General features: G+C 38.5%; 1 protein-coding gene across 1 annotated transcript in view; it reads right to left on the bottom strand.

The window, feature by feature from the left end:
• Positions 1 to 27,172, bottom strand: part of EPHA3 (EPH receptor A3) — a 321,670-nt gene that overhangs the window by 207,310 nt on the left and 87,188 nt on the right. Inside the window, exon 3 of the mRNA XM_055342322.1 lies at positions 23,021 to 23,681. Within this exon, the coding sequence (XP_055198297.1) occupies positions 23,021 to 23,681 (661 nt within the window). The remainder of the gene's footprint in view (positions 1 to 23,020; positions 23,682 to 27,172) is intronic.

Raw genomic sequence — 27,172 nt, 5'->3', positions numbered from 1 at the left:
CCATCGGAGAGCTGGTCAGGAATGGGGTGGCTCAGCCGGCCCAGCAGCTGACTCTTGATTTCGGCTCAGGTCATGATCTCAGGGTCCTGGGATCCAGCCCTGTGTAGGCTCCGTGCTCCGTGGGGGCATCTGCTGGAGATTCTCTCCCTCTCCCTCTCTCCCTCCCTCTGCCTCTCCCCCTTCTTGTTGTCTCTCTCTCTCTCATCTCTCTCTTTTTCAATCTCTCAAATAAATGTATGTATCTTTTTTTAAAAATGCAGAATTTCAGCTTCACCCTAGACCTACAGACTCAGAGTCTGCATTTTATTTTTTTTTAAATCTTTTTTTTTTTATTTATTTATGATAGTCACACAGAGAGAGAGAGAGAGAGAGGCAGAGACACAGGCAGAGGGAGAAGCAGGCTCCATGCACCGGGAGCCCGATGTGGGACTCGATCCCAGGACCCCAGGATCACAACCTGAGCCAAAGGCAGACACTCAACTGCTGAACCACCCAGACGCCTTAAAATAGTGATTCTTTAAGGGATCCCTGTGTCAATGAACTTATCCTATTCATCTAAGTGCAAGTCATTAATAAGCAACTTCCTAAGATTGGTCTAGAGCACTGTCTGTCCACATTAATCCTGGAAGGGCATATTGGGGGGGCTCCTGAGAGCAGATACATAGGTAGGTAAGACCTTGCCCTGACTCAAGGGGCTCACAAAAGACATGCTTACAAAAATAGTTACAGCGTACTTGTGAGAAGGACCCCTGGAACACAGAGGAGGGAGTATTTCACTCTGCCTAGGGAGTTCAGGGGTTAGGAAAAAAGTTAAGGAAGAGAATGAAGAATCTGCTAGAAAGACCTTGCAGGAGTTTCCAAGGCGGACCGAGGGATTCTGGTGTTGGGTATAGTCGATTTAAAGGGTCCATTTAATTTTTTTTTTTAAAGTGAGACAAGAAATCCTGTGGCCAGCACACCAAAGGCTGGGTGACTTTGATCATCACCTCTCTTTTCCATAGGTGTCATCTGCCTACCGTTGGCACAAAGGCAAAGTCCAATTAGACATGGGTTCCTAGCCTCAAAGGGCACGTGATGAATCACTAACCTCAACCTCTGAAATATGTTAATGAATTGAATTTAAATTAAAAACAAATAAATAAATTCGCAATTCCAGTGGAGCTTGAAAGAACTTTGCGTGAAGTCCCAAGAAGAGGGGAAAAAAAAGATGAATCTTTGCCTGACCTTGGAGAACGAGGAGCAACCCAGAAGGAAGTGAGCTTAGAGGTGAAAACAGACTTTTGAGGACAACTCTTAGTTTTAAAAAAGAGAGAGAGAGCAAGAGCGAGTGCAAGAGCTGGCAAGAGAGCTATGTTTGGGGCAGGTCCTAATTAAAACACCAGGAAGAAGTAGCCACTTACTGCTTAATGTCATCAGGAGGAGGTGGTCCGAAGCCTCCAGATCCAGAAAGCACCAGTTCTGCAATAAGTTTTGCATTCAGACAAAAGTATATTTACCTGCAAGTAAATTGCCTTTAAAATAAGCACAGATGTGATAAATATGTGTTCCATATTTAAAAATTTTGTCTCATGATATTTCCCTTTCTTCCTTGAGTTTGCTTGTAATTCTCAGATGTCATATTCCAAAATATTTTTCCAAATAGCACCATGGTTTATTTTTCTTAATTTTTTCTCCTTGAACAACAACAACAACAAAAAGACATATTTTCATTCTCTTAAGTAAATTCAGTGATTCGAAATATGGGGGAGATGTGTATCAAATAAGATGTTTTTGAGCTTTTTTGAGTGTTCCGTTAATAGCTTTTGTTTAATGAATTGCTTTTATTTAGAATCAGTGTAATACGGTAGAAAGAATATCACAGAAGCATAGATACTTGGCCATGGAGAAAGCCGGCAATATGAGGGCCACTGTGCTTGGTGCTTTAAAACAAAGACCAGAGCCTGGAACATAAAGCCTTTTTAGGAACAAATTTGGATTCAGTTGTGTGTATATGGGGGTGGGGGTGTATGTGTGTGTTTGTTAGGGCAGTGGGGCCTCCCAGGGGGATTGAGTCGTATTGTAAAATCTGAAGGAAGATAAAGCCAGATAAAAAGACACCGGATTTACCTAAAATAGGTCTGTATCAACTAACCTCCTGAGATGATCAAAATCATCCAGCACGATGATTAAATTTCTTGTTATCTTCATACTACTTTTCTCCTTCATTCTAAAAAATCTTCAACAGCTAACTCCACACACAATATTTGAAGAAAGACAAAAATCTTTGGCCTAAGCCATCCAGCCCCATCATAACAACCATATATACCAACAACATTCCAATAAAAACTATAAAATTCAGGCAAACTGAGATGTTCTATGGTTCAGGGATAGAAGTGATGTTTCTAGGTGAAGACTTTTCAGCTTCAAAATTTTACACTGACTTAAGAGGCCATTTTTACTCGGTAGAATTTTAGCTTCAATGTTACATCCTTCATGGAACCTCTCTCTTCTCTATTGAGCCTTCTAGCGGGATGCTGCTGCTGCCTGGAGGAGGGACCTTGGTAATATATTTAATGGCTCTGGATTTCCATCTCTTCGTTACTAATATTAAGTGGTTGGCCTAGATGAATTTCTAACTTTTATTACTCACATGCACCGTAAAATAATCTTTTAAAACCTACATATGTACTGACTCATATATTTTAAGTTGGCATTTAAAATGTTTTCTCATGAGTGTAAATAGTTGGGAATGATGTAATTTCCACCATATTGTAAATATTGACGTTTAAAAATAAAGCTGTTACACCACTCTTCTGAATGCACCCAGTGGAATCTAAATACCATAGTGATTTGATACTCACTATCATGTAAAAATAAACAACTGACAATTTATTAGCTTTTCCTTCATTTTGAATGACAACAACTAATTGAAAGGCACTTAACCTGAAATAGAATTTGATACAGACCCATTTTCACATCCTCAACACCAAGTTTTTAATTCCTATTTAACACTTAGGTCCAAAGGGCAATGCACCTTAATACGATTTCAGAACCAGCACGAGGGGAATGCTTATTCTTCAGAAAAGACTGAAATAAGCAATCATGGAAAGGTAAGTGGGAAAGAGAACTAGCTTGAGAATTTGGGCTTAAACACAAATTCTCACACAAGTTAACATCACTACATATGGAAATCGAGTAATTGAGTGTGTGAAGCTTAATTTCCTTAAAACCATAAATGTACATGGACCCCTTGGATATTCTCAAGGAGTCGGCACTTTACATGTAGCTCAGTTTGGAAACTGCTGTACATCCTCTTTGTGTATGTCTATAGATTACTCAGGTGTTACATCCTACACAGTACTTTGCATAATGCCTTGAGTTTAGTAGTCAACCAATATGTACATATAAAATTTGTAATTTCTAAAACCAAATGTAGGCTATATAATAGTGTATCTAATTGTGCATACACAAAATTTGTATTTAAATGAACATAGCATTGTATTGTGCTTTTCAATATCCATTCCTAAACATGTTGAATTGTCTGACAAGAGCACTATAGTACAATGAGCTGATGGATATGCTGTATTTATTAACACCAGGAAATTAATCTACTGTAACTATGTTGGCAGGCTTTCCCATTCACATTTTCTATAATTTCTTTTCCGAAGACCGCTAGATCTCAGTCATGTTTTCATTTTCAATATTTTGCTTTCTAGATTTTTGTGTACCACTTAACCACACGTTGCCAACAACACTAACCCAGTCCATGAATATCCACTAATAGGTGAAGCTGTTTTCAGCATAAACTTTTTCTTAAGTGAATCTAAGCAGGCATTTTATCTGGGGACCACATGTCTAACAAAGCAGCCATTTCTAACTAAGGATACCAAAGTCAAAGTTACAGCAAATTTATTTTGCAATGTTATCACACATGCCAAACATAATATTGAACTACCAACAAAATGACTGTATGCACAATACACTATAATTAACCTTGTAAATTCACCGTACTTACAGTCTTAACATGTATGTACTTTGGTGAAAGGAACCACAGTGCTGAAAGCAAATGTGAAATTTGCTAAATAAATTTTTGGAAGCTTAAGTCATTTGACCTTTCCAGTTTAAACAACCTAATAATACAGGAGTTAGTCATTCTTGGATATGGGACATTACAAATAAATTTCCCAAAATAATAGTCATCATGTTCTGGGATATCCTTGCTCTCTATGAATTATTACAATAAATTTCCCTGAAGAGTTTAAATGAATAAAATAATAATTCTCGGCCTCCTGAAATCACAGGTAAGTCTATGAATCAATCACCCCTCTAGTATATGAGAACACACAAATAGGGCTTATAAGTTGTTCCTGGGAGGGCACAGGGCACCTGAGGAATTTTAGTCCAAGTTCCAGGATTTAAATTTATATCATGACTTATAAGATGTTTTCCTTAGCGTACTGAATACTGACTTAAATATTCAATCTTCAGTGATATATAAGTTCCTCACTTCAATGTAATATTTACTCAAGAAACATATAGGAAATAAATTATGATTGATAAATGAGAAATTAGACCTGGGAGTGATCCCTTGGGCTTCTATCTTCAATACCTAACTGAGACTACCTCCAACCAAGTCTAAGGTAAATTTCTAGAATTTCCAAGAGAGAGACTATTACTTATTTCGCAAAGTCAATTTGAAACAATTCACTTAGAAAATGATTTAGCACTTAGTAGCCACACCACAATTAGGATCTCAATGTCAGAACTTGTCTCTATTAAAAAAAAAGAAAAGAAAAGAAAAAGGTAGAATTGAAAACATTAGAAATAATACTGTAAAAGTACTACATATATAAATACATATACTATTTATAAGAGGTACCACTTATATATTTGACTGAGGACTTACATAAAAATACAGTGACTGATTATCAGGTCTTCATTTAATTCTCTCTTTTGAACATTTTTAACCAAATTTGTTTGATATATGTGTAGTCTCTCCCTTATTCCCTCTCTGTCTCTGCCTTATAATTGTGCTCTGCTTTCCTACTGTTAAAAAAAAAAAGAGGCAACAGACCCAAAATGGAGTCACTCATGCTAAACCCCATGTCAGCAAACAAAGATTTAATATCTAATCTATTTGAAATTTCAAATGTCTCCCAGGAATGTAATCTTATACTGGTAACTCTGGAATTTTCTGGTCAGCACTAATGAGGCAATCTGCCCACAGATCCCTTCTGTCCCCCAAAGGAAGATGACCTTATTTGAACAATAGATTCCTTCCCTTGTCTCACCCCTTTTTTGCCTATAAAAGCCTTTCATTTTGCACAGCTTTTGGGAGCTCCTTTCTACTTGCTGGGTGGGATGCTGCCCAACTCATGAATCACTGAATAAAGCCAGTTTGACCTTCAAATTTTACTCCGGTGATTTTTGTTTTTTTAAGACTACCTATACATACACACATTATCATGCTTACTCCTACATCTCCCTCTCTGACCTACAATTTTACACAAAGGAAGGCATCTGAGGGATTAAGTGTGACTAAAGCCTCAATAACCATGCTTGAGCTTCAAACTTCACAATATTTGCAAAGTAGCTAATTATTTGTCCCTGAAAAAAGAACTGGTTTTCCACATGATAGAGGAAAAAAATACAACCATGGTAAGATAATTCAGACGTATACAGACTTCAGAGTGGTATGACATGCCTTGTTTTAAAAGAAACAACCCTGAACCATGTTAGACAGACCATCAAAACCAATTACTGAAACAAGTAAAGCTATTTGATCCTAGAAAACTATCCAATCATGGATTGGTCTAAGTTCTAAATATATAAGAACTGAAGATCTCTCACTTTTGAGCACAGAAATATCATATACAACAAACCATGTACTGTTTAGTTAAATTTTATTTCATTTATTTTGGCCTTTTATTTAATATAAATAAATATTATGTATATTTATATATTTCAGTTCCACCTGAAACTAAGGCTTTATTCTTGTTATAAAATCTACTACTTATTAAGTACTTACTCTGTGTCAGAGTCTGTGTTGACTACTTTACAAACATTACCTCCCTTGAACTTCCTAACAACACTACAAAGGAGGTGCTCTTGTTATCTCTTGTTATCTCCAATTTATACCTGAGGTGAGGGACCCAGATTGGTTAAGTCTTTTGCCCATGGTCACACAGTGAATATGAGGTATGGCCAAGATAATATCCAGACTTTCTGATTTATACCATTTATAACAATTAAAGCAATGATGTTCCTAATCATCGTCTTCTGTGAAGGAGACATTGTAAAATGTGCAACTGATTAATTCATTATGATAGCGGAGAGAATAGAATTTAAATATTTATTGATACCTTATGGCCACAACCATGAATATTTCTACTTGTTTTATGGACTTTACAATCCTGAGATCCACTCAGGGTTCACTAAGCTGTGGAAGGCATCGGCCCCACTGTGGCCTTGCTGTGGCCCCTGTGGTCTACTTCATCACCCGTGTATGTTCTCATAGCCCTTCTGCTTCTTGTCCTCTTCCCAGGCTGCCAGTTGTGATGTTTATTGTATTTATGCTACTTTTCCCTTTTTCCACAGTAGATTTTTAACTCCTATCAGCTTTGAAACTGATTCAGTGAGTTATAACTGTGTCTAAAGGAAGGTAGACTCTGACTGGGGCCTCAGGGTTGTCATAAGAAGAGTTCTCTACACAAACATCAATACACAAATGTGTGAAAAACCTCCAAGACACACGTGCCATCCTACTTAACAATTAGTGAGGGTGTTTTCTGTACATTAATTTTTTTAAAGATTTTATTTATTTTTTAATGAGAGACACACAAACACACAGAGAAGCAGAGACACAGGCAGAGGGAGAAGCAGGCTCCATGCAGGGAGTCTGACATGGACTCGAACCCAGGACCCCAGGATCACACCCTGGGCTGAAGGTGGAGCTAAACCACTGGGCCACCGGGGCTGCCTTCTGTATAATTATTTGGGGGAAAAAATGTATCTTAGAAAATATATTAGGCTATTATGATCTAATTTTAACAACTGTCACCAGTTTAAAGACTCTGATAACCCTTAAACAGAAAGAAATGTAGAAATACGTGAGTGAGTGAGATGCATAAAACCTCACAGTTGGTAGAACGGCCTACTTTCAAACCCAGTGTACTTCCAGAAAACAGTTTTGAACATACCAAATGCTTTCAGGGGAAGTATAGAGGTTCTCAGATTTACAGGATATATTCCCTACGTTTCTCAGACACAGAATCTACTAGATTATAAGGCATTTTTTTCATATCATTACAATCATCTGAGCAGCAACCCATAATCATGTCCCATAACTGAGCAGCAAATGAATAACAGTAAATACAATGCAATTACTATGTTATAACCCTTCAAATCTTTAATCTTAAGATAGATATTCCAGGATGGATCGTTTCAGCTGTAAATAACCATTTCCAAATGGCTTTTCATCTTCTAGTTGTATTTTTGGAAAGGAATCCATTGCCTTATTTATTTATTTTATTTTATTTTGCTTTAACTTGGGAAGGTAATCTCATAAGTCACAGAAGCCTTTTTATTGGACATGGGAAATTCAATAACGATTTTCATTCTCTATTTTTTTTTTTAGATATTTTAAAGAGTATGTAGACCATCTGGACTTTGTAAGGGTGGCTGCATCTTTAATATAAACTAATGGCTATTTCGAGAACACTTTCTTCTTCAGAAATTAAGGCAGTTACTTTCCTGTCACTTCTTCTTTGTAGCCTTTCTTCTAAAAAAAAGATACAAAGGAGATTAAAAAATCTTTAAAGATGAACTAGTATGAAGCAAACTATGTGTTAACCAAAACAGCAGAATTTGTTGTATCGTTTTATTGTTAGATTAACTATTTCAAGTCCTCTGCCCTGAATGTTTCAATACTTTGTCAAAGATTTAAATTATGTCTCTATAAAGCTTAATTGTGGAAGATGATTCGTGTAGGAAGGAGTGATGCAGGATCTACAATCACAGAAGGTCAGGGTGTAGCAAACACCTAGGTGTGTGTGTGCCTATACCCCCCATGTATGCCTCATTCAAGAAAGTTACCCACATCTCACTGTTGCTCCATTTTCCCTATTATATATGGATATAGTGCACATGTGAATAAAGAAGAAAAATATTAGGTAAAGAAGCCATCAATATTCACAACCAAAAATGTGGTTATTGTGTACAGACTTTGAACTAGGCTCCAAAAGGATTTGTAAAAGAGAAGAAAGCACAGCTGCTACTCTTAGGAAGTTTATCATCTATAACAACAACAAAGTTTGCCTTTTATTTGCTTAAAAAAATAGTACTCATATTTTAGGATCCAGTTTACCAACGTTTCATTGCTATATTTTACGGTTCTCTCCTAACTCTACTCTTAAAAAATATTCTGAGTCAAGACATGCAAAAGCGTATATATATATAAATATATATATAGTCTAAACAAGAGTCCAGTATATAAACTCAGGCAGCCCCACTGACTTATGCTAAAGAGTCTTACTGGATCTTTTGCAGTGAATTTAGATAGATGTCAAGTCAAAACACATGTGATCGCACAGCCATGCTGAGCAGATCTCAGGTTTATTCCTAGACAGAGAGGTACAGAAACCATCCTCTATCAATACAGCCGACAATTCCTCCGCGGAGCTGACCCTTGTCTAGAGTTTACAGCATGAGCTTGGCTACTAGCCAATGTGAACAATGTTTAAATTTTTTTATGGCAGCTCAATGAGCTTTCAAACATTCATCTGCTTTACTTACTGTGCTTAATAAAAAGGCAAGTCAATGTATTTTCTCATTCCCTTTTCATCACTAATAAGAGCAACCATCAACCTTACAAAGGATATGATCTGCGTTCACTTCCAGCTCCGTGTCCCCAGTAGCTCGGCACTGAAGCGTTCACAGAACACTGTCATCCCACCCACCGTCACTACGCAGATGTAGGTGGAAGGCCGCACATACCTTGTCCCTAGAACACGACAACTACGTGTGGATAAAGCCCTTGGGAATTACTTCTGTACTTGGACATCAACATTTTAAATGTGTTTTACTGTATTAATGAAATAGTTGCTTTATACAAGCCTTTATCTTCTGGAAAGCTCAAAAGATTGCACAATTTTTTTTTTTTAAGATTTATTCATTTATTTGAGAGAGCACATGAGAGAAAGAGTATCAGGGGGAGAAAGGGCAGAGGGAGAGACTCTTCAAGCAGATTCACTGCTGAGCCTGGAGCCTGGTGTAGGACTGGATCCCATGATCCAGGTTATCATGACCCAAGGCAAAAGCAAGAGTCACATACTTTACTGACTAAGCCAGCCAGGTGTCCCACAAAATTTTCTTTTAGGTTTATTTATTTGATTCATGAGAGACGCACAGAGAGAGGCAGAGACACAGGCAGAGGGAGAAGCAGGCTCCCTGCGGGGAGCCTCACGTAGGACTCGATCCCCGGACCCCGGGGGTCATGACCTGAGCCAAAGGCAGATGCTCAACCACTGAGCCACCCGGGACCTCCACAAGGTTTCTGATAGCAACACAAAACTTTGTAATCTATGACACTAATGACATTGTCAAAGAAGGAGTTTCCTATGTGATCTTCCTATAAAACAACCTGATGACTAATTTAGGAAGCATGTACATTTTTTAGGTTCATATTTATGAACCTAAAAGACTGCGATGATTTATTATCTAAAATTTTAAAGGTACGTTAGGTCTATTAACTTATTTTGTGTGTTGCCTCGTTGTAAAAGCAGCACAAAGAAACACAAGAATGTGCGCGGCCGTCCAACCCCGTCTGAAGTTCGCTTTGATATTCTATTCCGTACTTCCCTCATCTTAGCTTCTTTTAGAAAGAAGATGCTTAAGCGCATTGATAAGTACACGCATTATAATAACTAAATAATGTACGCTGGACGCACAGTGCTAAAGTGTGTGCTTACGGGTGTGTACACGCACCACGCACCCACCCGCGAACCTGTCCACGCCTGTACGTGCAGGGCGGACGTGCCTCGGGGCACAGGGCCTTGCACGGCGGCCACACACTCGGCCTCCTCCGGGCCACCTCCTCCGAGTCCGCGGGGGCGGGGCGGGGCGGGGCCGTCAGAGCGAGGCGAGGCTCCACCCGGGCGCCCGCCGGTGGCCGCATTACGGTCCTGCGCCTTCCCCTGGAGCTGGAGGGAAGGGGTGCGGCCGAAGGAGGCCTGCGCCCGGGCATCCCCTGCCAGCCGTCTGCGCGCGGCCCGGGAGGCCCCGCCCTCGGCCCCGGGAGGCCCCGCCCCGGCCCCGGGAGGCCCCGCCCACGGCCCCGGGAGGCCCCGCCCACGGCCCCGGGAGGCCCCGCCCTCGACCCCGGGAGGCCCCGCCCACGGCCCCGGGAGGCCCCGCCCACGGTCCCGGGAGGCCCCGCCCTCGGCCCCGGGAGGCCCCGCTCAGGCCCCGGAGGCCCCGCCCACGGTCCCGGGAGGCCCCGCCTCGGTCGCGGAGCCAGGCGGGCCGGGGCTGCTCGGTGTCCCCACCAGACCCAGAAAAGGCCGTCACGGGTCCCGTCGTCGGAGCGCCGGGGGCCCACCCAGGCGGCTGCCCGCGCCCTGGCCCAGGGCCCCCGCTCCCCGCCCCTGCACACGCGTGGTCCCCCCGCCGTGACCCCGTGCACTGCCCTGGGGCCGCCGCTCCCGCCCCTCGCTGCCTGCGATGCCCTCCTGCCCTCCTGCCCTCCTGCCCTCCGTCACGGAAGTGCTCCCCACACCCGCGCTCGTTCCCCCCCGGGAAGAATCTTACTTTTGTTTTTCTTTGCCCGAGGTCACTTCCCAGCTACTGCGGCGCCAGCGGACTCCCCAGGCCTGTTTCTAAGTGAAGTCCAGGTGAATCCCAAAGCGTAAGCCCCGAGGTACTGTCATGAGACCCTTCAGCCTGGGTCCCAGGTGAGGCCCTGCTAATACGGGATTTGGCCATTTGGCCCTGATTTAAAATTCCTAAAAGGAGGGATCACCGTGGACCACGGTTCTCCGTCCAGACATGGTTTGCGGGACGATGTGTTGTTGTTACAGGGCTGCCCCGTGCACCGCCTGAGGTCGAGCAACATCTCTGGCCCCTGCAGGCTGCCTGCCAGTGGCAAGCCCGTCCCCAGGCTGTGACAACGGAAAGTCCCCCCCCCCCCCAGGCATCGCCGGCCTGAGCGAGCGCTCAGCCTACGCTTTAACACCCCATCGGTGGTACAACGAAAGAATCTGCATTAGCATTTGATTCCATGATATTTCCACTAAAATCTAGTTTCCTTGAGGGCAGGGCCACTTTCTGTTGCGTTCAGTGCCGTATTTCCATGGTTTAGTGGGTATTCATTCAATCCGTTGGGTGAAAATGAATAAGTGATGGGATATTTGACTCCACAGAGATTGAGCCCTCTCCATTTACTCCCCTTTAGCAACACATTCACATTCACATTCATCTCTTATGCTTACTCCTCGTTTTCCCCTTACGAGCTTACAGATATTGTGCTTGTTTCCTTTTAGCATAAGTTCAGTTCAGCTACCCTTTGGGATCCAAGGTGCTGGGGAGCAAGAACCGTATTGTCCTTCCCCCCAGCTCAGCACATTAATCAATTCTGGATGCTGTAAGGCCTTTACACACGTTGACTGATAGACCGGAATATTCCATCTTCAATATAGCAGCATGACATAGAGAGCAAGTGGATCCAAATCTCTGAAATACAGATTTTCCTCTCTAATAACTACCAGAGAAGCAAAAATGTTCCTTTCCAACCATTTATATTTACAGCTTCATTTCTGAGTCTCACAAAACTTTACATGTTCTTTATGCATTAATTCAAGAATGGCATTCTCTCATCCCATAGCATATGCTTCCCCCCCCCCTTTTTTAAAGATATTATTTATTTATTCATGAGAGATACAGACAGGGTGGGTGCTGGGCAGACGGAGAAGCAGACTCAATCCCGGGTCTCCAGGATCACATCCTGGGCTGAAGGCGGCACCAAACCACTGAGCCACCCAGGCTGCTCTGCTTTCCCTTTTGCTGAAAATGAGTCTTCATGTCAAAAGGCAGCAGCCATTCGCAATCACAGCATCCATGCTAACCTTCTGTGACCTTGTAACTGACCATTGAACACAGATTTTGGGGATATTGTACATGGAGGGTCTTTCATTTATTAGAAGTTACTCTCACTTATTTTTATTTTATTTATTTTTTTACAATGCAAAAGGTCTGTGACTGTTCATATGATGGTTATGAGTTTCATGATCTCAACTCATCCTTGGAATCTCTGGGTCTCCTCTCACAAAATATATCTGTGATTAGAAGTCCAAAACTGTGATTGTTTCTAAAGGGCAATCAGCAGCAACCTGTCTCAGAGGACTACCGGAAAGTGGTTAATAGCAACACAACTAAAGTTCATGATACATTTTTTTTCTATGTGACATCATGGATTCTGTTCCTAAAAGAGACATCCCTAAGTGATCGCAGTTATCTGCCAACAGGATGTTTTGTCCACATCATGGAAGACGAGAAGATACAAGAGCAGAGCATCTATGCAGTGTCTCTAGTCATGATTCCTTCCAAACGGCTCTCACGCTAGGAGCACTTTCATCAAGTATCACCAAAACTTATACCCCTCCCTGCAATTGCTTTCTATTAAAGTCTAGTGTCAGCTGTCAGAGTGGTAACGTAAACCCTTAACAGCTCTCATAAGTTCTACTCTGAAACGAATAAGGGATTGTCAAAACTCCAAACACAGACAGAAACGGGGGCAGAAATCACAGGAAAGAAGGTGGAAAGTGCACAATGGATCTGTACTTGCAAAGCAATCTTTGTGAAACTACTACCAACGCCTCTCACAGAATCTAAGTATCTCAAGAGGGAGAAAAGATCCACTTCCTAGTTTATTTTGCATAAGGTTTGATTTCCCTAAAAACAATAAAACAAACTGGAAAAGTTGATGAAATATCAATAATCTCTTTTTAGAATGATATGCATTCTGACCAAATTTATACTGCATTCTTTAAATTTTAAAATACAGAAGCTTTAATAATATCTGAAGAGCTGGAAAGAAAAAGCATGTTGAAAAATTAAAGATGAATACTTTTTACAAAAGCTGTCGATGATGTATCACCTTTAAAATACTTGTTTTACATGATGACATAATCCTTGTTTTACAAATCAGAACAAGGAAGACTATATATATAGACCCCAGAGGAATCTAGAGTAAAGGAATGAAATTTCAAGAGTTCCTTCAGAGCCCAGCTACTTGACTGTAAATTACCAGGCCAGATCTGCCAGCTATCAGACAAGGTGATATTTATTAGGATGCCAAATAACCATATTTCATATATAGTCAAAATAACTAATATTCCACCTCTCACAGACAAGTGGGCTTAAATGTGTCTTTTCCCTGGAAAATTCTAATCACTTTTTAGGTGGGTTTGCATTTCATAAATACTGAGTGAGTGGTATATAAAACTGTGTCCTAATCTTTTTCTGAAAATGAGACTAAGATGTGATGACAAAAACAACTTCTTTCCAATAAAATTACAGCTATTTTACTTTCTGCAACTAAAATTATTTTTTTCCTCCTGTCTTAGATTCCCATACTGAATACTGTATTGGAAAGCTCAATCCACATTTTTCTACACACCGGCCCTCAAACAATTTCAATGGGAAAATTATTTGTGTTTCCCAAAGACTTTTTATTTAGCATACAGGTATTGCTTAAATCATTATTTCCACCTTTGAAACACGAGACCAGACAAAGTATCTGAAGGTTCACAGATTTTAGCATAGTAAAAGAAAAAGATGGTTTCCTAAAAGCAAATACCCTACAACTATTTGACAAGGGATGATAGTGAACTGCGTTAGAATCTTGGGAAAATATCTTAAAACTGACCTATGAAATGGCCCTCCAGGTCAAGACAAAGACTGGAAAATGATATTTAAAGAAGAGACGTCTTATTATTTTTTCCCTCTCTAAAAAATGGAATTGTCAAGTTTATGTAACTAAAGTTAACCTGTATAAGGTAGCATAACCCATGTTTTACTAACACACTGTAATTTTCATTTAGTTGTAATCCTGTGTTAGAATGTTACCAGCATCTATAAAACTGCCTGTGATCCTTAAGGTCTTTTATGGTGGTTCATTGCTGATGCTCTAACTTGTACTTATTAATTATGAGGCACTCCAATAGTTAGACATGATTCCGTTCTACTCCTTAAGTTTAATGACAGTCATGTCTCTCTTAAATATGTTTGCAATTAAATTGTCTCTGACTGCTCAAAATAATCTGATTTGTAGTTTCTACAGAACAAAGAACTCACATTTCTTTTTAGTTTCTTAAATATGCAAATCCATGGTTTAAATTTATATTGTCTGCTTTCATTTCACAGATGCAGAAATGAACTACAATACTTACGTAACTCACAAGCCAAATACACTCCCTTATTTTTCCTCTCTTTTTTATATTTTAAGAGTTTTTACTTAATTACTGTTTAGATGGTACGCTGACATAATTTGATTGAAAGTTTCCAGTAATATCATGCAGTGATTCATGCAAACACAGTTGGCATTTACTTCATACCATTTATACTGTTTTCCTCACTGCTATTTTTTTTTACTCTTTAGATGATTCTTAAGTGTGCATAATAAATACATAAAACAAACCAATATAGTTCTACAAAGAGTTAGATAAATGATTTGACAAATATTTTTACTTACTTGATTACTTTCTTTTTGACTCACATGATTCTTTCTCGGCAAGAACAGTATTTATTGTCATAATCTCCCCCCCCCCCCATTACCTAAGCTGGTCTTTTATACAATGAATGTTAGGACATAACACAGTGAAAAACTTCTGATTTTAACATTTTTGAAATGTAGAATTTTTATTTTATTTTTCTACTGTTGTTATTTGCTTGTTCCTAAACTATATTTTCTTAAATCAGTTAAAACCTGAAGGCCTCTCTAGATCTATAATAATAAAAATGCTCATCTCTAAATTTAAGGCTGCTTTTGAATAATCAGCAGGAAAAAAACAACATGCCAGAAGGAATAAGAGACTGAGTCAAATATCAGGTAGGAAAAATCAAGAGTGCATCATGTGATGTTTAGAAGAAGCCTGGAACGTAACAAGAAGAGAGTAGAGGAGATATCACCTGTGACTTGAATAGACTAGAAGCTTGGTGAAAATAAAAATGAAGTTTCCTCAGGAAAGGAAAATCCTACTTGGAGGAAGGTGGCCAACCAATGAATAAATAATGAATACATAGATACTTACACTCATTAAAGACATTTTTTTCTCCCTCAAGGTATCTCTAAGGCTTAAGGTTTAAGGTAAGAGAGAGGCTGTTGAATAAATGAGTTCATCACATCTGTTTTGACACAGATGAAACAAGAGAGCAAGGATTACTCACTCCCAGGATGCCGATGACTAACAATAATGATGATGTTCAAACACCTTTTACCCTCTGCTAGATACTCTACAACATGCCAAGTATACTCACTGACAATTCTAAAGGATAAAGATTGGGACGCCCGGGTGGCTCAGTGGTTGAGCATCTGCCTTTGGCTCAGGTCATAATCCCAGGGTCCCGGGATGGAGGCCCACATAGAGCTCCCTGCAGGGATTCTGCTTCTCCTTCTGCCTGTGCCTCTGCCTCTCTCTCTGTGTGTCTCTCATGAATAAATAAATAAAATCTTAAAAAAGGGTATTATCATATTATCACACTCCCCCATATGGATGAAGAAATAGGTTCAAACTATTTAGCCACACAGTTGATAAGCAGCATTTCTGGGGCTCCTGAGTCCAAGCACTCAAGTTTGTCAGTGACATTTGTCAGTGACAAGAGCTTCTTGCTAAATAAAACAGTTTAATGTAAACTGAAGTTTGAAGGCAAACATGAGTGGAGGGGCACTTTCTGTATCAAGCTAATGGTACGGTAACTTCTTATATAAACTGGTGAGAAGACACAAAAACTCGATGAAAGATATTTACATTAGTACTTATCAATGGCAAATTTTTTATTAAAACAAATTCATTGGTTTGAAAAGTCATGGGTGCGCAAGTGCTAAAGGCAAAGTGGGAATGGAGGGCTATCATTTTAAACTCAGGGAAAACAGATAATTTTTTCATAATTCGAGGTAAGAAACCCAATAATTACAGACTCATCCTTTAATTACTGTGTAAAACAAAAATGATTCCAGCAACTTCATAAACCGAACTTTGCTTTATTGTCGGTAGGACAGTCAATTGATTTTTTGCAAGTCAGAAAAACAATATTCATCATAAATTCATAAAAGAGAAAAGGTATTAGTATCTGGTATCTCTCAGGTACCAGATACTAATTAATGAATAGATGAGATAAAGTGATAGTTTAAAGTATAAAGTTTATTAGTCTCTCTGACGTTTTCACTAATTAACATCTGGATAGTTAGGTGGATCTAACAACTGTATGTGACCTAACAGTCAGATGGGCTCATTTCAGATTCGATGAAATGAACATTGTCGTGTGTCTGAAAGATGTTGCAGATTCAACGATACATAGCATAAGGCGTAGTCTCTCTAGAACTTACTCTGTAAGAATGCTTAGTTGGAATAGTTCCTTCTGTGAGGATCTATTCGGTAAGTATCCAAGAACTTAATTATACTCTGTTAGTTCTAGGTATGATGTTCCTAAAAAAGAACAAGACGTGGCCTCCTCCCTCAAGGAACTTCCAGTCTGAAACTGGTAAGAAATGCTTCTTGTTCTTTTCTTTTCTTTTTTTAAACTAGGCTCCTGGCCCAGCATGGAGCCCTCAAACTCACGACCCAAAGATCAAGACCTGAGCTCAAGCTCCAGGTGCTTAACTGACTGAGCCAAAGGCCTCTGAGAGAAATGCCTCTGAACTCTCTAAAAATCATGAGCTCCTCACAGTTCCAGAAGGTGCAAATAGAGTCAGTAGCAGGTGCTAAGAAACTTCAGATGAGATTTTCAATTTTCTCTAACTCCTCTGACCGAGTAAGCAAAATCCCCAAATCATTTTGTTATTGAAACCTTGACAACTTTTTAAGGGTTTCTGAATTGACCAAGAAAGCAATGGAGAATAACTGATTTCCTGAGTCCTACGTGAAACAAACATAACCACGGATAATCATCAGGAAGTCTAGCTGTCTTCATACATCACATCAAACACACTTTTCTATTAAGCTGCTAATGTACAAAAACAAGGAATAAACTTTGCATTCCACCACGAATGCACAGAGATAAAACACAGAGCAACAGATTCCTCAGTGACATTAATAAGGTATTTGGTACATTAAGTCTAAACAAAGTTTGTAGGAGCAGGAATATTTATAGTAACCTCCTGGTATCTGCCTCAAATGTAATTAATTGACTATATAAAAATCCATTAGCATTCTCATATTTTCTGTCCTAACTAAATCAAAGCAGATAGCACAATTCATTAGCCAGGATTAAAAAAATAATAATGTTTCACAAGGTTCTCTTGGCATTAATGCAAGATTTCTTCACATCTCCAATCTTAAAAGGTTAAAAGAATTATGCTGGGATGAAGACATACAAATGATTTCCCTGGTGAAATAAATCAAGTATATTTTGATTGTTAATGATTGAAAGCAAACAGAAGATGATTTAGGTTTATAATTTTAATTTTTAATGTTATTGTTTTAAAAGAGGTTTATTAACATCCTCAAGAAACAACTCAACCTGTAATTTGATGACATCCAGTCAGCTCCCCCAGACACTGGAAATATGGTCCAAATGCTTAAGCTACACACAGTAAGTTAAAAGAGATACCATGATTTCCTCCTCTATCATTAAAGTGGTAGAAAACTTATTTAAACTAAAGCCCTATTTTAAAATTATATATTACAGAAACTACCAGAAAAACAAGTCTCATGTATGATTTCTTACTTTTCTTATTAATCGTTACATCGCTCTCTATCTCTTGAAGCTGTGTAGTGTTTTACTGTCCCAATAACCCATGGGTGGTGAAATAAATAGTTCAGAATATTTCATTAGTAAAGTCAGAAAAGGACCCGCTTATGGGATTGACCTTTCTTTAGAAAGCCTCCCTGTGGAACAAGCTCAGAACACAAAGCTCTAATGGGCCTTCTGTGCATTTTTAGATGCTGAGATAATGATTCAATAAACAAATTATAAACTTTATTTTCTGCAAGGAGTAAGCTATGTAAGGTAGTTAGCCTCTTTTCCTTACAACGAAAGTTTTAACCCTGCCAGTGATGATCTAAATCTCTCAATGCAAAAGGCTTCTCACCATTAATAAACAATTTCCATTTCATAAGTGGAAATTCAGAAGTGTTCCATTTTGAGATACTGTCCTTCTCCTACATTGCCAAAGTCCCTGGTACACCTGGTACAAGGTTGACTGGTCTGCCCTGCATTAAAATTATTCATTTGTGTATTTGTCTCTCATAGTAGATGATGAACTCCTGTGAGGTAGAAACAATCCATCCTCTGTGCCTAGCACATTATTACTCTGTACTAATAAATGGTCAAAGCATCTATTTAAATTTTTTTTTGTATAGCTAAGATGCTTGATGATCTATATATCCAGATTTTATTAGATGTCACCCCGGCTAAGCTTAGTCTCCCCAAAATATTACACTTTGGCTAGCAACTCTTCTTTCTAAAAATTCTAGAAGCAGAAAGATGTGGAAAATAATCTGAATTACATTAAACCTTATATTAACAGATTCTTGGTTACTTTGTGCCAAATCCCTGTGGTCCTACTCCTCCTTCAAGTTAACAGTACTCCTGACTCCAGTGGAATGTGTATCCTCATGGGGTTTCTTGGTCTCTGTCACCACTGGACTAAATCACAGGGAAGCAATGTGGATTGGGGTTAAGGCTGCAGCCTTGGGAAGCAGGCTGCCTGGTTCCAGATCTGCAATCCAACACTTACTCATTAAAGAAACTGAGGCAAGATATTTAACCTGCGAAAGCTTTGTTCTCAGTTTTTTTAAATGTAGATAATAATAATAGGTACCTATAGGTCATGTAGAGGGGATAAATAAGGTCATAGACGTGGCTTAGCAAATAAGCACACTGGCATCTAGTAAGTAATGAAAGTTAAAAAATATCTCTGAGTTATGACACAATGCTTAGAGTGGAATAGGCACTCAGTAAATATTCTTTCAAATAAAGTGAATGAGGCTTATCTTCTTTTGTGTTAGGAACCTGAAAGCCTAAGGTTACTGATCATTGCGTTATAAAATTATCCTGAGATGTGTATTCCAAGTAGTTGGTAAGTCAAGGTACTGACCCATCCTTCTTTAAAAAAGGATGACACAATATTTTTGGAAAAAAAGTAAAAAAACAAAACGGATCTCACATAAAGTTTGTTTAGCTATCTTTCTATTGGCTTCTTTTTTGAGGGTTACCATCCATCTCTGTCCTGAATAGCAGCACTGCTGCTAAAATGCTCACCTGTTAAAGTCCTGGCACGCTATTCCGGCCAGCCTATAAGCTTACTGAAAAGCCAACTGAACAATTAAAACCTAGAAAAGAAAGCTATAGGGCACCTGGGTGGCTCAGTCGGTTAACCATCTGCCTTTGGCTCAGGCCATGATCCCTGGGTCCTGGGATGGAGCCTCACATGGGGCTCTGCTCAGTGGGGAGCCTGCTTCTCCCTCTCCCTCTGCTGCCCCCCTGCCTGTGCTCTCCGTCTTACTCTCTCTCTCTCTTTCTTTGTGTTAGATAAATAAATAAAATCATTTAAAAAAGGGGGGAACCATAACCACCACAAGAAATACCAGCACCACTACTGACAACAACAGCAAAATTACAGCCAATAACCAGATGCAGAATGAATTGGTTGAGTATCGGATTTTTAAGACACACACAGTAACGTCCAAACTAATATATTTAAACAAATATCTGTTAAAAATGTAAATCAGAACAAAGTAGAAAACCTCGACACATTGTCTAATAACCTGAATACACAGAGACTTTGTGATTGTGAAAAGAAAGGAAGCCAAAATTCACTTGGAAACATCAGCAAATATCAAGATACAATTTCAAGAACATGTTCCACCTTTAAATTACATCAGTAAAGAAATCCCCTCCCCTTAAATTATAATCACATCCCATTTCATGCACCATCTCTGATTCTATTATGATTGTTTTTATTGATTTATCTTCAAGACTTTTGTCTTAAAATAATTTGCTATTTATACATGTGTATCTCATTCTGACTAATATTTCTAAATGCTGGGAGAGGAGGTCTGATATGTAGCATCAGCGTATCAAAGAGGCGCTGTTGGCATCCTTCAATCCTTCAACATGATAAACAAGATTCAGGGACATGAAGCCTTCACATATATCCTCATCTGTAAGGGCACGTAGGTGGCTGAGTCGGCTGAGCGTCCTCCTCGTGATTTTGGCTCAAGGCACAGTCCCAGGGTCCCAGGATCCAGCCCATGGGGAGCTCCATGCTGATTCACCCTCTCCCTCTCCATCTGCCCCTTGCCAACCTTGTGTGTGCTCTTGCACAAGGTAAGTACACACAGTTAATTACATAGATAAATAAAAATAAATCCTTGTCTCTAGGAGTGATCTTGGAATACGATGGGATAACACAGTAGTTATTTTAAAGAGCGGTTCAGTAAATTAAAATGAAGTTCAAAATAAAGCCACTCTGGGTCAGCGTCTGCCTTCGGCTAGGGTCATGACCCTGAGGTCCTGGATCGAGCCCCACAGCGGGCTACCTGCTCTGTGGGCCTGCTGCTCTTTCCACCTCCACCTGCTGCTACCCTGCTTGTGCTCTCTGCCTCTCAAATAAATAAATGAAATCTTAAAAAATAAAAAAAAAAGCAAAGTAATTTTGAATTTGTTGTGAACTTCCTGAATTCATCTTCACGTGACTCTTTTCTTCTTCTACTAGTTTGTCTCCAAGACAGCATGTAACATAAGTTTGCATGCTCTATTTCTACTAATGATACTTTTGTGAGATTCTATTTACCTCACTGATACTTTTTTTTCTATTTCTTACAACTCTCAATAAGATTTTTAAACATATGAAAATTATTTAAAATCCACAATCTAATCATTAGGTTTCTTGCTCACTGTCATAGTTTATGAGATAGTTCTGCATACATTGATATATATAATTGAGAAGGTATTCTCTCATCTGGTCTCGATTCCTCATCTGGTGTGGATATCAGGGACCGGTTCCACAGAGACCAAATTAGAGAGAATGGATAATTTTGAAATTCCTCCTGAGTTAGGCCTGTATTGTTTTATTTAAAATAATTTTCACAAATATCACATATCATAAAGAGTACCATAGAGACAAAATATGATTTGAAGTGGATCATAAAGGCCATTGAGATTTCTCTCCACGCATGTATATAAGGGGGTAGTATCTACTATGCTGCTTCAATTTTAGAACTTTGAAAACCGTATTTAGTAATGATATTTCTGATGGTGCTCGCCAAGGATCCAAGTAACATGGAGAAGCATGAGACCAGAGTGTAAACTTTGCTCACATTAAGTTTTTTCTATAGACCATGTCTCTAGTCAAAAGTAAAATGCTATGTTCCATTCACATTGTTAGAGAAGTTAATTTATGTCTAAAGGATATTCATTTCTTCTGCATGGTTTGAGATTTACTGAATGGGTACAAAGAGAATACCAAGTTCAATTTCTTTGTCCTAGTGTAACAGCAAACAAAGGTATTAAAATAGAATAGATTCCAAGAACTACATAGTTAAATTCTCCTATGTATTTATATATTAAAACATTTTTTAAGATGTTATTTATTTATTCAGAGAGACACAGAAAGAGAGGCAGAGATACAGGCAGAGGGAGAAGCAGGTTCCCTGTGGGGAGCCCAATGTGGGACTGGATCCCAGGACCCCAGGATCACGCCCTGAGCTGAAGGCAGACACTCTACCACTGATCACCCAGGCGTCCCCTATGTTTAAAATTTTTAGTAATTTCAGTGTGTTCTTAAATTTTTTTTTAAATTTTTATTTATTTATGATAGTCACACAGAGAGAGAGAGAGGCAGAGACACAGGCAGAGGGAGAAGCAGGCTCCATGCACCGGGAGACCAACGTGGGATTCGATCCCAGGTCTCCAGGATCGTGCCCTGGGCCAAAGACAGGTGCCAAACTGCTGTGCCACCCAGGGATCCCAATTTCAGTGTGTTCTTAAACACAAACCTTGCCTAACATAAAGTTAACAAATTTGGGATTAAGTGGAAGTTTTCATCCAATATTTCATATTTTATATGAAAAAAGCTTATTTTTTTATTAATTTTACTTCAAGTGCAAAGAGAGTTTTAATAAAAATCAACTTGATGACATGTTCTTTGCTACTATATTAAGGATCAAATATGCATCCCAACCTAAGGTGCAGTACAGACATCCTCCTGGGCAGCCTACAGGGCCAAACCATGAAACAAAATATTTTTTTTAATTACCGGTCTATACATCAAATGCTAAGGTATCAACCCTGATTTTGAAATGAAATAATCTATATTAAAGCCCTAGTGCATTGTACATAAACACATATTTGATGCACAGATGTCACTGAAGACTATTTTATAACACAAGGTACATACCACTGTGAGATAGAAAAACACATAGTCGATGTAGTATCTAATTCTGTTAGAATCAGATTACCTGAGTGCCAACGATGTTTTCTTCCCTCCACATAAAAGACACAGATTTTTTTTTTTTACTTTCAGTTGATCTACAGTCATACCACCAGAGTCATTAAATAGCAGACAAAACTTAAAAATAGCACATGTAACACCTCTAGCAGGATACAGGCCAGCACCATGCAGTCAAACACGTTATTATCTCTACAACAAACTAGGGATCAACACATCAAGTGAGATAAATTTGGTCTATAAATAGACTGTTCTGCTTGAGGCCCGTTTTGCTGCCAAGTGAGTTCAGGCGGGGTTCATTTCTTTCAGTTATGCAATGATAATAACCTCACCAGGGAGCAACGCCACCCGAAGGGAAACAGAGAAGACTCTTACCTTGGCACACGAAACCTCTCTCTTCATAGCCAGCATTGCATGAGCACTTGCCAATGGGTACGAGCCATTCGCCTTCCGTACTGCAGTACATCCTGGGAGGATCTTCCTCCTTAGAATTGTTAACACAAGACCCTCTGACCTCCACCAGGGACTGGGAATCCATGGGCACTGTGTCTGGAAACATAGCCAGATTCTTCACGGTAAACGGGCACTTTTTGAAGTACACTCTCACAGACACCAAGGCAACACAAGCACCAACGTCTTGGAACGCCAAATAAAATCCCTTTTTGTTGACGGGACCTACTTCTCTAACCTCAGTGTTGAGTTTAAGAATACGGTCGCCGAGATCCATTTGGGTGAAACTTTCATCAGCTGCGATGGTGTCAATCTTTGTAAACTGGTGTTCTCGAAATTTGACCCCGTGATCATCATCAGACTCCATGTAGTACAGGTTGAAAGTCTCCTTGCAAGTTCCCAGAACCAACGGTATGCTATTGCAATCCCGCAGAGTGAATTTGAGCTCCACGTAGATCTTCTGAGCTGAGTTTCTGGGGACCCAGTTTGTCCTCAGCCAATTATTTTGACTGTGATCCATGACATTGCACACCTGGTAAGTCCTGATGGGTGTGTAATGCTCATCCACACCACTGATCTCTTCCCACTAGAGAATCAAAGGAGAAGAAAACGAGAGGCAGAATTAATGAATGAAGCATAATGAATAATAATGAACACAAGAGGACGGTGTTAATGCAATCACAAGATATGCAAAATTATTAAAGAGAAACTCCAGCGTTGCTCATTAAAAATCATGAGATGGAACAACTCTGTAACATTCTCATATGTAGGCTTACTATTTGCAAAGTTCTTTGAGTTCATCAAAACTAAGCAACTTCTAATTTTGATTAATACATTCGAATTGTATTGTGGTTTGTGGGATATTCAGGGAAAAAGTTGCTTAGCAATTGATTATATGTAGACAAATACTCCAGCATCACAACCTCAAATCCGTTATCTCAAATAACACTATAAAATAGTTTTGTTAGACATTCGGTTTTGATTGTGTATTGTTATTTTAAAAAGAGAATGAAAAATACTGCTGCCCAAAATGAATTTTTATTCATGTTTTCCCAATTCAGTTCAGAATTTAGTAAAATCAATATGTGGCAAAACAAGGTGAATCTAAATGATATCAATACCACATACCTCCTTGCATGACATTTTTTAACATAGTCATTACAAGGAAGACATGTTGGTGAACTAAGAAAAAAATCTGAAGTAAAAATACACACACGCTTCCCCCTGCCAACAAAATAAAAACTTAATAGACATACACAGAAAACAAGATGCAAATATAGTGAACATTTCAATTCTTATTACCTTTTACTCATATTGAATTTTACACAAATAAGAAATAAGTGGCTATTAGGGTTTTTGTTCTTAAAGCAGTTAAGGTTATCCTAACATTTTTTTCATTGCAAAAACACTTAAAAAGTTTCAAGACTTTTTAGGACAGTGAAGCACTGCTTTCTGTGATCCTTAGAATAGGTCCCAGGAAGCTTTTAAGCTGCATCCCACTGTTTGTGGTACTTATGATTTTGCAACTATTTATTTGCATCTGTTTAACTATTATACCTGTGTATAATAGTTTTTCTTGTTTTTTGGTTTTGTTTTGTTTTGTTTGCCATGCCAAATTTGTCTTGGGCTGCCAGGAAAATATGTCTTTTGTCCTGTCGTGCTTGAATTCAAAGCCTTCTTCTATGGCTGCCCATCGTCTATACAAATAACTTCAAACTCTTTAGTTCAGTATTGGCATTCTTCCAAAAGCTGATTCCAAAATACATTTACGTTTTTCTAAAAGTTTGAATTGAGATTAGTGAATTACATGTTTCACATACTACGTCCTTGTCAGTGTCAACGTTTTTACTCTTGTCAAAAGCCGTGTTAGATCTTCTTTTGTTTATGGTACGACCCCAACTTGACCGTGCTCTTTTCTCCCTGAAGCCTTCCATACCCCTGCCGTCCTTAAGAAACATTCCATACTATATGACCTTTATTTTTTTTTCAAGTTTTTATTTAAAATTTAGTTGGTTAGCATACAGGGCAATATTAGTTTCAGGAGTAGAATTCAGTGATTCATCCCTTACCTACAACACCCAGTGCTCATCACAAGGGCCGTCCTTGACACCCATCACCATCTAGCCCATCCCAGCAGCCCTCAGTTTGTTCTCTATCCTCAAGAGTCTCTTATCATTTGTTTCCCTCTCTCTTTTTTCTCCCCTCCGATATGTACTATCCAACCTTTACTAAATTCTTTATGCATTTATAAATTTAATCTGTGATACCCACTAAGATTAGTTTAATTTTGTTTCATATGCATTTGCTACCTTTTGGGACCTCTTCATATCCTCCATAATATGCAACATACAATTTTATCTTTTGAGAGATGTAGAAAAATTATTTTTTCTCATAACATATGTAGGAATCATTCAAGGGAGTACAAATATAAAGTTCATATTACAGAATATATTTTAATTTTGTAATTAAATATGTAAATGAAATCTTTGTGAAACTCATTAGAAATGGATCCCAAATTCTTTTCTCCATTAAGGGAGTTAGTTATTTTCATCAAGAATGGCAAGTTTTCAATACTTACCTAAATCAATGAATGGCATTTAAAATAGATGAACATTTTTCTATTTATATATTTTAAAAACACATAGGAATTCCAATCCAGAACTTCCGGTCATAACACTAGATAAAATATTAATTTATTGAATTAATGGTAACCACAAGCAAGAAATACAGCATTTATTTGGCCTTTTATTAGAAAAAAATAAATTATTTACATTAGGATGTTTAAATTATCAAATCAACTTCTAGACACCCCCCAATGCAATAAACACAATTTAAAAGTTTCTTATTCTCCCTGGCTCTTCTACAAACCTAAAAACAAAACAAAAGCAACTAGTAAAACATCACTACTTATGGTAATAACTTTGGTCAATCAGGGTCTAGAATACGAGAGGCACTCATTTTCTGGAAGCAAAATTGGTTTGAGTTCTTTGTCACACCAATAGTCCAACAAAAGAACAAATTTAGACTATTTTAGAAAATCCTAGATCTGATATACAAAATATATTTATATCTTGATATAAGAAAACCAAATGCCCATCCCGTACTTTTAATAATCTTTAATACACCAATTTCAAACACCTACTTTATGAATGTATTTATACGGGGAGTTCTCAAGAAAAAAAGTCTCCATAAAATTCTCAGTTCTGATAATCTTACATTGAGTTGCCTGTAATAGTAAAGTCACAGTCAAAGCAAAATTTATATATATGTTTAATATCAGAAAAATATAAAAAGAATGAACAGAGTTGGAACTCCTAAAAACTCTGATATAAAAAAGTCAGTACTATGTAGAATCTTGTCTATTATTATCACACTGCTTCTATAATGACATTGTAGAAAACTATGACAGAACTAACAAAACTCCAGAGAATAAGTGGTGTATGTGGACATTTTACAGAAAATTAGATCACAGATATCATTATTTAGAAATAAATCAATTAACTTAAAATGTGTTAACACAGGGTTTTTTTTTTTTTTATTAGAATAGATATGAGTTTGCACTTCAGCTGATGAATCGGTTGCAAATTTATCCTGCTACGAAGAGTATTTTACTAGGCTTCAAAATAGAGGTGATGACCACACAGAGATTTTCATAATTTGATATACAATATGATTTTAATTATGGAGATCTCACTGCAGTTTAACATTTTTCCTCTCAATGTTAATTTGGCAAGCTATTACAAGTCCCTGAATGGAGAGGTATGAATTGCAGGAAGACAATGCAAACAGCACCAGCATGCTTTGCACATAAAAGGTTGCAAAGAGCAATTATCACTTAATTAATTTGTAATGAAGACCAAATTGTATGTAAGTGATGGTGGCTTGCCTTATCAGTCCACTTGCAAAAGCAGCAAGTCCCGAACCCTAGCATTTGCTGAGGACTAAAGACAGTAGAAATCCTGAGCACTGGGTGTTATACCGTATGTTGGCAAATCAAAGTCCAATAAAAAAATATACATTAAACATTTTTTTAAAAGAAATAAAATCCTAAATGAGCATTTTCTCAACAGCAGCAGC

The sequence above is a fragment of the Nyctereutes procyonoides genome, unplaced genomic scaffold, assembly GCF_905146905.1.
Source record: "Nyctereutes procyonoides isolate TBG_1078 unplaced genomic scaffold, NYPRO_anot_genome, whole genome shotgun sequence".
In the NCBI taxonomy this organism is placed as follows: domain Eukaryota; kingdom Metazoa; phylum Chordata; class Mammalia; order Carnivora; family Canidae; genus Nyctereutes; species Nyctereutes procyonoides.
Note: the sequence above shows the minus strand (reverse complement) of the source record. Positions and strands in the feature narration are given on the sequence as shown.